General features: G+C 36.7%; 1 protein-coding gene across 1 annotated transcript; it reads left to right on the top strand.

The window, feature by feature from the left end:
- The first annotated feature begins 1,786 nt into the window (after positions 1–1,786).
- On the top strand, positions 1,787–12,345 carry LOC123657548 (vacuolar protein sorting-associated protein 16 homolog). Its single transcript, XM_045593075.1, has 15 exons — positions 1,787–1,836; positions 2,022–2,211; positions 2,722–2,868; positions 3,189–3,315; positions 3,719–3,852; positions 4,023–4,198; positions 4,301–4,547; positions 4,734–4,990; positions 6,035–6,173; positions 6,456–6,590; positions 6,855–7,016; positions 7,349–7,568; positions 8,494–8,671; positions 11,214–11,414; positions 11,745–12,345. Exons 1-15 carry the CDS (start codon positions 1,787–1,789, stop codon positions 11,887–11,889), a joined length of 2,508 nt encoding a protein of 835 aa, XP_045449031.1. The 3' UTR covers positions 11,890–12,345.
- Positions 12,346–12,813: the final 468 nt, after the last annotated feature.

Raw genomic sequence — 12,813 nt, 5'->3', positions numbered from 1 at the left:
TTCTTTCCAGCCAGTTTCTTATTTTAATCATTCCTCTTTCAGCGCAGCTTGTGACACTTTCCCAATTCTGGGCGTAAAAAAAGACAACGGTGTCGTCGGCATAACAAAGAAGTTCTGTTGATGGAATGCATAGGTGTTGTATGTCGTTCATATATATAAGGAAAAGAGTGGGCCCCAATATACTGCCCTGAGGTACTCCGAAATTTACTGGAAGCTCCTTACTCCCAAAAAAGACCCTGTATTTGAACTACTTGTTGCCGTCGTGAGAGATAGCTTCTCAACCAATCCAAGGTGACACCTCGTGTCCCTATATTTTCAAGTTTTCGCAGGAGGATCGGTATGGAAACAGTGTCGAACGCTTTTGCAAGATCGAGAAAGACTACCATACAGCTAAGTCCGCTGTCAAGATGAGATGAGATGGAATCAGTAAGTAATTCAATAGCACCTTTAGTACATTTTTTCCTCCTAAAACCAAATTGCATATCTGACAATAGATTGTTAGATTCCAGAAAGTTGACTAGTCTCTTGTTAACAATTTTTTCAAGAATTTTAACTCCAATAATATATACAACGAATGGACTTAACGACAATGTTTGCATGGAACGTCGAAGAGGTATCGGTAAAATATTGTTATTTAGTGGCGTTATCGGTATCGCTATAATTCTATTTACAGGTAAAACTTAACATTAAAAAGGGTATAATAATAATAATAATAAGCGTTTATTTCAGACGTTTACATCCATAGTTTATTAGTGTGTTAGTTACAATATTTACTTATAATCTATGTTAGTTAGTGTTAGTAGGATGATAATAAAATAAAATAAAATAATCATTTTAGTTGGCCTGTCATTGTTTCTATCCAGTATTTTTGAATAGAACAATCAGGGCGAGCCATGATTGTCCTCAGAATGCTGTTGTTGCTGGCCCTCATGCGCCGCAGCAGAGACGATGCTTTTTTACGCATAATCGCATGAAATCCATCGACCCGTGCATCCGCGAACATTCCTGAAGCGCTGCAAAACCGCGGTAGCCGCAACAGCACTCTGAAGGCATTATTATACTGAACACGTAGTGCGCTGTAGGCTCGACGCGCGTAGCTCACCCACAGACCACCCGAGTAAAAGGACTGACAAAAAGCCCGGAATAGGGTAATTTTGACACCCGCAGTACCACGTGCGAACCTGCGTGCGAGTTCAATTCGTACGTTTATCAGCAAGTCTTTCGTTGAAATATCTAAAGTTCGTGAAAAAACAGAATTGTCAAATATATACTATTATTGATATTATACTGTTTATTAATGATTTTTAGTGTATTATTTATTTAAAAATATTTATTTATTTATTTTATAAGGAACAAAAAAATTTTAGGGGGAATCCTTAGTAATTGTGGAGATTTTAGGGGTTTTTGATTGGGGCACACTACACTGGGGCAACACTGTCATAGCCTCATATTCATAGTCTGTAGTCGAATCCGATTAATGAGCATAAATGAAATTGTCAACAATTACAATACCAAAACATGAAACGGTATTTTCATGTTTTATACTTTTATGATTCTAATTACCTAAGTTATCAAAAGTAAAATATATTGTATGTTTTTCATTATTCTTAAAGTTATGGTTGATAATCAACTAATAAAAAAGCTTACATTATAATAGCTTTCATGTCTATCTGACGATATGGTAATATAAGTAAAACAGTGATAAGGTTTACCTGGAAACATAAAATAATAAAATCGAAAACGATAGTATTATAAATTGTAATTAATATATAACACAACTACGAAAATGTCGGCCTTATTGACGGCAGATTGGTTTCAACTAGATTCCTACTACAGGTTGGTTTCATTGTTAATCGCAATAATTAATTACATCTTTCTCCGTAGAATTTTCAACTAATTCATATCTATCTTTCCCTATAACTCTACTAAAGCCATGAGCTGTAACTAAGTTATGAGTTACAAAACTGTATTAATATTTTGTCTAATATAGTACAATTCTTAATCAATGCTAAATATTTTAGGAAATTTGATCTCTACAATATGATCTGGTCAATGGATGAAGGTTTAGGCAATATGATCGTAAGCGGAGCACCCTACGGTGGACCGATAGCTGTTGTAAGAGATAGGAAACAATTTGTTCGCATCATGTCAAATGCTAAACCAGTCATTACAATTTATAACTGTGTGGGAAATACTATATCTAAAATTTTGGTAAGTTAATTTTGGTAATTGCCAAAAAGAAATCTTTTGTAATTTAAATCACAACATATATAAATATAGCTGACCCACCGAACTTTGTACTGCTATACATGTACAATTTTTTGTGAATATAGTTATTTTTTAAATTTTCCTTTATACAAACCTTTTCTGACAGTAAAGAACATAAATTATTGTATTAATATTGTAGTGTAGTGTGTATCCCGTTTGAGTATTTTGTGAATAATAAAAAATAGTTGCATTATATATATCAGCGATTAATTTTTATTTATATACATAATATACATTTATCTGTTGGGAAGTATGTTAACATGTGATATAATATGTTGAGACACGCAAACTTAAATAGATTTTCTTATTAAATAACTTATAGATAGGTCTGTAAATAATGTTTCATAAAAAGTAAATGATTGATAAATTCCAATTAAGTCATTATACTTTAACATTGTCAATAGTAAAATATATAATTGTAAATTATAAGTCTATGTGCTATTATAATTTTAGTGGAATAGTGGTGTGCTTGTCCACATGGGGTGGTCTGATGGTGAACAACTTCTGTGCGTGCAAGAAAGTGGAGATGTTCTTATTTATGATATGTTTGGTGCCTATCAGAAGACATTTAGTATGGGGCAAGAAGTTAGAGATACAAAGGTAATTAATTATTTTATTTTACTTTAAGAGAACTCATCAATATACAAGTTTTAATTTAAAATTAAATTACCATAACAAAAACTCTTTCACTGAAAAATAATCACATAGCTGATTTTGACTAAAATATATATGTCAATAAATTTTTGAAAATTGCAAGAAATGTTTAAAAATTATGTAAAAAAAGTAGAAAGGATTTATTTACTGAACACTACAAGGACTTACTATCTCATCATAGGACTTATAGCTCATCTATTGTTATTGATTAATAAAATGTAAACACTTGCAACTGAATTTATAAAAAAAAAGTGATACTTTTTCAGGTGTGCAAAGCTCAGTTATTTTCAAACTCCTATGGAATTGGTCTCGCCGTCATGACTACAACCAACCGTATGTTCCTAGTGAGCAATGTCTCCGAACCGAAAATAAGGACTGTGCCAGATGTACCAAGTAAGAATTATATTTTATCACGAGAATAATAACCACACCGTACGTAAATTCTATGCAAATTTTGATATAAAAGCCTGTTTTAATCCTGGTCTTCATTAGTTAGATTTTGTATCATAAAATGGACCAATATTTCAAGCAAAATAACTATAAATTTTGCCCGATATAATATGATGAGGATAAATATAAACCATTAAAAATAAAACATTTTCTCAACTTGGTGATATCAAAAATATTCATGTGATTAAATTAATGAGTTATTTATCAGCATAAAAAAGTTACTGATAATGGTATAAATATATTTCTAACCATTATCACAAACAATACATTTTATATACTATTTTTTTTTTTTATTCTACCACCACCACTAATATATAATTACACCATTTAAATTCGTATTTTCCAGGAGCCAATGAACCAATAGCATCTTGGTGTGTTCTTAGTTCCGGTTTGAGATCTTCAGCAGTTATAGGATTCCTTGTTTGTAGAGACAAAGAAATTTATAGATGTCAACTTGGCGAATCAAGACCCATTCTTATGGTAAGTCTAGTCCAATATTTAACAGATTTTTAACATAAATAATGATTTTTTTAGTGTTTTGTTTGTTGTATGCTTAATTGTTCTTATTAGTGCACCAAATGATTTGTATTTTTACAGAATAGATCATTTTGACACAATTGATTGTCTAGATTTATTAATAATGTTTGCAGCGCCCTGAAATAACAAGTGCATATACCCAAATACTAACAATAGTACCGTCACAAAATGGACTTCATATTGCTCTATTCACTGATTCTGGAATGTTATGGCTCGGATCATCAGACTTTAAAACGAAGTACTGTGAAATTGATACAGGATATATCAAACAACCTAAAGAGTTACTATGGTGAGCTTTACATGTTTAATATTATTTTTTAATCTAAACTGATAAAATATATGTTTATTGTCATGTACTAACCATATCTTTAATCCTATGTTCCATTAAAAGGTGTGGATCAAAAGCAATAATCGGGCACTGGGATGATACAATGTGTATCTATGGCTTTAATGGTACCACAATAACATATCCATATGATGGACCATTCCATCTGATATCAGAGATAGATTGCGTTCGGATTATATCAGAAATGACACATGAACTGATACAAAAAGTGCCAGATGTAGTGGAGAAAATATTCAGAATTAATAGTACTGCTCCAGGATCATATTTAGTTGAAGCTTCAAAACAATTTCAAGTGAGTATCTTATTACAGTTACTATATTTCCCAATATTTCGAAGAAACTTACCTAACCAAAATTTAAGCAGTTTAAAATTTATGAATATAGGTTTTAAGAAAATGTTGGCTATTAGTCACTATTTTCTTAAAACTTCAAAAGCCTGTTTAAATATGTGTATCATAAAATGTACATCTTGCCCGCAGAAGCGCAGCCACCGCGCTGACGAGTACATCCGCCTCGTGAAGCCGGACCTGGCGAGCGCCGTGCAGGACTGCATTGACGCGGCCGCCTTCGAGTTCAACACCGACGTGCAGAAGATGCTGGCGCGCGCCGCGCAGTTCGGCAAGGGCTTCCTCAGCGACACCGTGCTCACCGAGCACTACGTGCGCACGTGCCGCTGGCTGCGCGTGCTCAACGCCGTGCGCGACCCGCGCGTCGCCATCCCGCTCACCTCCCTGCAGTATCCTTTGTGATGTGACATCTAACTGCTCACTGCTCACACTCACTCACCGAGCACTACGTGCGCACGTGCCGCTGGCTGCGCGTGCTCAACGCCGTGCGCGACCCGCGCGTCGCCATCCCGCTCACCTCCCTGCAGTATCCTTTGTGATGTGACATCTAACTGCTCACTGCTCACACTCACTCACCGAGCACTACGTGCGCACGTGCCGCTGGCTGCGCGTGCTCAACGCCGTGCGCGACCCGCGCGTCGCCATCCCGCTCACCTCCCTGCAGTATCCTTTGTGATGTGACATCTAACTGCTCACTGCTCACACTCACTCACCGAGCACTACGTGCGCACGTGCCGCTGGCTGCGCGTGCTCAACGCCGTGCGCGACCCGCGCGTCGCCATCCCGCTCACCTCCCTGCAGTATCCTTTGTGATGTGACATCTAACTGCTCACTGCTCACACTCACTCACCGAGCACTACGTGCGCACGTGCCGCTGGCTGCGCGTGCTCAACGCCGTGCGCGACCCGCACGTCGCCATCCCGCTCACCTCCCTGCAGCATCCTTTGTGATGTGACATCTAACTGCTCACTGCTCACACTTACTCACCGAGCTTACGTGCGCACGTGCCGCTGGCTGCGCGTGCTCAACGCCGTGCGCGACCCGCACGTCGCCATCCCGCTCACCTCCCTGCAGTATCCTTTGTGATGTGACATCTAACTGCTCACTGCTCACTCACCGAGCACTACGTGCGCACGTGCAGTTAATCTCATTTCTAACTCTAAGCATAGCTCATTACATAGCATGTTAAGTGATTTTAAATTTTTAATCTGGTATCAGCGTCCGTTTCCACGTTTTAGTACCATAATTATGCTAACAGAGAGCATGACGCATTACTCGATGACTTTCTTTTAGCATTGCTGAATCTTCGAAGTGAAAACTCGCTAAAACGAGAAATTCTCAAACTTTTTTTTACAGTTCCTTTTGTTACATATTAAATAATTTATATATTAAAAGTTATATTTTACCGTTTTAATTCCTTAACACATTAAAAGAGTTCAAAATTTAGGCGAAAGGATCTTACTAGATAGATTGATATGGCGCCGCTTACACTGTCTAGCTGGTCATATCGCTTCCTATCTACAGCTGAAAGATGGGCAAACGAGAGTATTGTCACATTGGGCCTGTTATAAGGTAACCTCACCTATTTCACCTACGTAACTATGAATGCCCCTTGATAGCTGCAGTAATTAATTATAAATATTACACTGTACAAAATGATGGTCACAATGTTGCAACATGTTGATGATTTAAATAATAATAATAATCGTTATAGTAATTCATTACGATAAGTATTATAAAGGTTTTGTTTTATTTATTAAGGGTACTAAAAATTGAATTTCCACATAAACTCAAGAATTATCATCAACTATGTTGCTTAGTAAAAGTTAAATTTTCAGTTTCTCTTTATTTCAGGTAACACAGCCTCACCTAGACAACGAAAGTGCCGCTCGAGAAATAGGCGAAAAGCTACGAAACATTCCTGGCATTTCGTACTCCACTATTGCTATGAAAGCTGCGGAAAAAGGAAGAAAAACATTAGCCATTAAGGTGAGTCCGTAACTTTGACAAAGTATTGAAAAGCAAGAGGAGACGATTTTCTAAACTAATCAAATCCAGTTTTTCATAATTCGACCTGGGTACCCACTTTTGAATTAGGAACAACTTTAAATATTTTTTTGGGAAGCAATGTTATGTAAGACCAGATTTGAAATGATTTAAGTTGATTCCAATCCTCATCTCATATCTAAACAATTTTGTTTGTTTGAAGATGACCACTTATTCTACTATTTCTTTTCTTATTGAATATTGCAGATATTAGAATATGAAACGCGTAGTAAACTGCAAGTACCTTTGCTGTTGGCTCTCGGAGAAGGTCCTACTGCCCTTTTGAAAGCTACAGCGAGTGGAGACACAGATTTGGTCTACATCGTCCTTTTACATTTAAAGGAAAAGATGGGAAAACATGAGTTTGAAGTAAGTTAGGTGAACAGAACTTTGAACTGGTTAAACCGATTTCTATAATTTGTGGCGTGGCCGCACTTGTCTTGTGGTCACATATAAATTTGATTGAGATCCGACGACTACTTTTTGAGCAATCTTTGAAAACGCGTATTTACATGACTATTTTTTCGTCTACCTACGTCATATTATTTGTTGATGTAATTGAAGTCGGTTTTTTTTTTCATTTGCAAGCAAACACAATTATATTGTACATTTACAGTCTAAATAGTCAATTTCGATATTTATTTTAAAACCTAGGTTATTAATATTGTTTTATACAAACGAAAGCTCTCCTACCTCCCCAGCTAACAATCCGGAGCTTCCCACTAGCGCACGCGCTGTACATCAAGTACTGCGCGACTCACAACCGCGAGGCGCTGAGGCAGGTGTACGTGCAGGAGGACGACTTCGCAGGGCAGGCCGCCTCGCACGTGCGCGAGGCGCTGGAGCTCAGCGAGCCCGGCGCCAGGGAGGCCTCGCTGCTGTCCGCGCGCGAGTGCCACCGCAAGGGCCGCAACGAGCTAGGTGAGTGTGTGCGAGCGTGCGTGTGTGCGTGCGTGCGTTCGTGCGTGCGTGCGTGCGTGCGTGCGTGCGTGCGTGCGTGCGTGCGTGCGTGCGTGCGTGCGTGCGTGCGTGCGTGCGTGCGTGCGTGCGTGCGTGCGTGGGTGCGTGCGTGCGTGCGTGCGTGCGTGCGTGCGTGCGTGCGTGCGTGCGTGCGTGCGTGCGTGCGTGCGTGCGTGCGTGTGTGTGTGTGTGTGTGTGTGTTTGTGTTTTACGTGCGTGCGTGCTTATTATCTTTTCAAATGAAACTTCTTTAGTCGCATGAGGGTAATTTTTTTACGGGTGAAACGGCAACGTTTTTGTCGATTGCGCTGGAACGGAAATCTAAAGCTTTAAATTTTTATAACTATAAATGAGACTTAAAAATTAGTTTGCCAAAGAAGCTTCACTTCTGACGTGTACTTTGTACGCACGCACTTTTTTTATATAACTAGGTCGGTAAACAAGCGTACGGCTCACCTGATTGTTACCGTAGTTTATATTTTATGGTAAGCGATTACCGTACCTTATGGACAACTGTAACACTGGAAGCATCGCAAGCGCGCTACCGATCCTATCCCCAATTCCCCGAGAGCTATGGTCACCTTACTCACCAACGGGAACACAACGCTGCTTGAAAACAGTATCATTTAGCTGTGATCTTCTGTAAGGTCGAGGTACTACCCCAGTTGGTCTGCTCCATATTTTGAGCAGGAAATTTCCTAGCGTGCCCTAACTCAGTTGTAATATTGAACCGAATCCAGAAGCTGACAGAAAAAAAATAATTTAGTCTAACTACTCATTTACCGAGTATATGGATATATAATATATTATTTTTATGAAATTGACACAATCATTTTGATTTATTTGTATTTAAATATATAAAAATAAATATTTTTAATTTTTTAAGGTGTATCTATATGTGAAGAAGCGAGAAAATTATGCAAACAACAGTCAAGTCTACAAGAAACATATGGCGAGAGCTTCGTCGGTCTCTCGTTACATGACACCGTTAAGAAACTTTTAAAACAAGGGGAAATAAAATTTGCTGATAAACTAAGATCTGAATACAAGATGCCTGACAAAAGGTATAAACTTTTTCTAGTGACTAAAACAGTGTCAACACTTGTGACTGCTACTAACAATATACTTTTGAGTACCGCAAAACTCTGAAAATATGCCACCAGTTTTGAAAAGATAATATATATAGTAAAAACGTAATGCTTTTTGTACCAACAAATCTAAATAAAATAATTAAAAAATCACGATTAAATTTTTCTAGTATGTAGTTAATGTCTTAATGACATACTGTTGTTTTTGTAGTACATATTATCTAATGTTACATACATGATTTTTATTAAAAACTTACTACCTAGCATATTATATAGTTATGTAAACAACTTATAAACTTGTCACTTTCTTTATGGTCATTTGTATAAAATCATAAGAAGAAGAAAGAAAGAAAGAACTATAATGTGTGGATGGATAAAGATGTACAAAAGGCTGTGCAAGAAAAGAAGAAAGCGTGGTTGGATTGGTTAGCGACAAAAGCTAACCAAAAAGTTCAAAAGGCAATGGATGACGAGATAAAGGAAGCAAGAACAAAGTATTAAAGATTGAAATTAGCGACGAAAGAAGTTGTGTCTAGAAAGAAAGAAGAACGAAAGGATGATTTTGATAGAAGGCTCACTGAAGATTTTCAGTCAAACATCAAGTTTTTCTGGAAATCCATCAAAACAGCCAGAGAGGAGAAACTTCTACCTCAGAACTGAGTACAATCAGGAGTCAAGATGGTAGCATTATAAAAGGAGAATAATGTGTGTTAAAGAGGATGGAAAGAGTATTTTGAAAGTTTGTTCGAAAGAGAGAAAGTGCAGGTACAACATACGGCACCTTCCATGGAAGCGAGTATAAATGTTGATGAAAGTGAGATAAGCATGGATGAAATAGTGAAAGCGTTGAAAAGTATGAAATTAGGTAAGGCTGCAGGGTATGACAGGATTACCGTCGAAATACTAAAGGCTGGACATGGCATAGTGGCTAGCCAGCTCTACCGCTATTTCAATTTGTGCTGGCGAAACGGGCAAGTACCGGGAGACTGGTGCAAAGCCGTAATCGTCCCATTGTACAAAGGAAAAGGATCACGGCAGCACTGCAGGAATTACCGCGGTGTTAGCCTCCTCAGCGTCGTCGGTAAATTGTATGCAAAAGTGTTGATTGAGAGGGTTGTGAATGAAACAGACGATAAAGTATGGTATATACAAGCGGGTTTAGAAAGGGAATGGAATGTATGGATCAGGTCTTTTCTTTGCGATGCATAGCCGAAAAGTGTTTGGCCAAAAACAAAAAAGTCTATTGCGCGTTCGTAGATTTAGAAAAGGCCTATGATAGAGTGATGAGACATGAATTGTGGTCAGTATTGTCCGTGAATGGTGTGAGCAGTGTCCTCATACGAGCATTGCAATCTCTTTATAGGGATTCTAGTGCTTTTGTGAGGATAAATGGGGCATACACTGAATCGTTTAATGTCGAAAAAGGTGTTAGACAGGGATGTGTAGCGTCACCGTGGCTGTTTAATCTGTTCACGGATAATTGTGTGACAGAATTAAAAGAGAATGAAAATGGGTTGAAAATGAATGAGTCACTCGTCAAATGTCTTCTCTATGCTGATGATCAAGTATTACTTGCGTCTTCGCCCGAGGAGTTCCAGGAGATGGTAACTGATATGAGTGGATCTTTTGTAAGAAAGGGAATGAAGATGAATGTAAAGAAGACGAAAGTGATGGTGTTTGAAAGAGATGAGGCAGTGACAGACTACAATATCGTGATTGGAGATGAACAAATTGAACAGGTGAATGAGTTTGTGTATCTGGGTTCAAGTTTACAAGAGATGGAAAGTGTGAAAGTGATATTGAAAGAAGAGTGAATGCAGGAAACAGGATTAATGGAGCTTTGCACTCATTTATGAGCAGTCGGAAGGCGTCTAACAAGGCTCGTTTGGCTGTGCATGAGGGGGTGATGGTTCCGACACTCAAGTACAGAAGTGAAAGTTGGGTATGGCAGAAGAAACAAAAGCAGAATAAATGCAATTGAGATCAGAGCGTTGAGAAGTATGATAGGAGTTAAACTGAGTGACGGGATAAGAAATGGTGAAATAAGGAAATGTTGTGGTCTGAAAGAAAATGTAGTGACAAAAATTGAGAAAGGTATGCTCAGATGGTTTGGTCATGTCGAGAGAATGAGTGAAGAACCATTGACGAAAAAAGTGTACAAGGCGAGTGTGGATGTTGTGATGGAGGTTTGGAAGGGGTAGACTTAGGCAAACGTTCCGAGACCAAATAAGGGACGTCTTGAAAAAAGGCCAGGTCAAGAGTACCCTAAACCGAAGAGCATGTATGAAGGGAATAATGAAAGTGGACGAAGCGAAAGAAGTATGTAAGGATCGTAGCAAGTGGAAATAAGTGGTCTCTGCCTACCCCTACAGGAAAGAGGCGTGATTATATGTATGTATGTATGTATAAAATCATTAAGTGTGCCGCAAGGAAAAAAGATTACTAAAAACTGCTTTATACAATAAATTACTGGCCTATACAGATAATTAAAAATATAATAATATTTTTATTTTCAAAGGTACTGGTGGCTACGAATCCTCACTTTAGCAGAAAGAGACGAATGGGCGCAGTTAGAAGTATTTTCTAAATCGAAAAAATCTCCAGTTGGCTACGAGCCTTTTGTAGACGCTTGTCTCAAATATGGCAAGAACGACGAAGCTTTGAAATATTTACCAAAATGTCGAGACGATATCAAAGTTAAATACTACGTTAAAGCTGAGTAAGTAAACATTATTTTAATCAAACGATGGTAACACCAGATGTTTAATTGTCATCATTTTATTGATAATTTAAAGTGACCACTATATACTGATTTATAATTGTTTATTTTGTGGAAATTTCTTTCAAATCTGCATTTTCAGTAGATGTGCACTGAATTTTAAGAACAGCTGAAAATTAATGCCTAAATAATTAAAAAGATACTTAGTTGAAAAACTAGTTTTCGTAATCACAATATAATTTCATCATTTAACCATCAAAGATTACAGTTTGTAGTAAAACAATTAACTTTTTCTAAATATTTAAATAATAAATTAGTATTACCTTTCAGATTTTATGAAGAAGCTGCTCAAGTGGCTTTCGAACAAAAGGATGAGAGTGCATTATTTTTCGTCCAAAATAAATGTCCAGTACGGGAGTCCACTAAACACGCTAAAATTAAGGCACTTGTGGAACAATTGTCCACCAAAAAATAATTGTTTATTATTTAAAATAAAAACATAAATACAAAATGACCGCATATAAATGTTTGCACATACGTAGCGATCCCGAATATATGTTCACGTTTATGCTAACAGAACTTTTTTATAATTTAAAGGAAATTATTTCAAAAATTATATTGTTTAAATTTCGAAAATTATTTTGGTATAGAGGCACAGGCATACGACTGAAAATTGGTGTAAAACAGAATATTCCATGAAATTTTCAATAGTCTCAGGACTGAGAATTTATCAATTATTTATTAGTTTGATTAGTCTAAACATTATTGTCATATGATTAAGGCTTAGCTTAATTTAAGTCATTATGTATAAAATATATCTAGAATCTTAACATATGTTGAAAGTATAAGGAGGTAATTATTATTTGTGATATTACTTTAAAAGTATATAACATGTATTCATTATATTGGTAAATAAAACTCATACATGGCGTGATTGCAGTTTGGCTTTATTGAATTAGTCTTACAATCATGACATCGATATTCACAAAATTAGTTTTTATTATTTCGCGATGGTAACACCGATGAGTGGAATCCTTTACTATGCGATATATAAAATTGGTACAAAAATTATAACCATCCTTTTGATAACATTAAAAATTGTTTCATACAAACATCAATTTACATAGATCATTACAATTATTTGAGTGCGTTTTTTTACAAAACAACAAAAATGCCAATTAAAATTTTCAATTGCAAATTTTAATACACCTATAATATGAAGACTCTTAGGTTACATAGTATATAAATAGAGTTTTAAAATAATTTAAATTATAATAAAATTCCTTGCTTAGATACAGAAGGCATTATCACATACTAAAAAAAATCAGGATAACAATAGTACCCAGTTACAATTTAGTACATAAAAGGAACGACGAATGTAAGAACTTGAAGTACAATA

The sequence above is a fragment of the Melitaea cinxia genome, chromosome 11, assembly GCF_905220565.1.
Source record: "Melitaea cinxia chromosome 11, ilMelCinx1.1, whole genome shotgun sequence".
NCBI lineage: Eukaryota > Metazoa > Arthropoda > Insecta > Lepidoptera > Nymphalidae > Melitaea > Melitaea cinxia.
This window is presented reverse-complemented; position numbering and strand designations above follow the sequence as displayed.

Coding starts and splice junctions, on each gene's coding strand:
- LOC123657548 (XM_045593075.1), top strand. CDS start 1,787: ATGTCGGCCTTATTGACGGCAGATTGGTTTCAACTAGATTCCTACTAC. Junction 4,199..4,300: donor CAACCTAAAGAGTTACTATG/GTGAGCTTTACA, acceptor TTCCATTAAAAG/GTGTGGATCAAAAGCAATAA. Junction 11,415..11,744: donor AAATACTACGTTAAAGCTGA/GTAAGTAAACAT, acceptor ATTACCTTTCAG/ATTTTATGAAGAAGCTGCTC.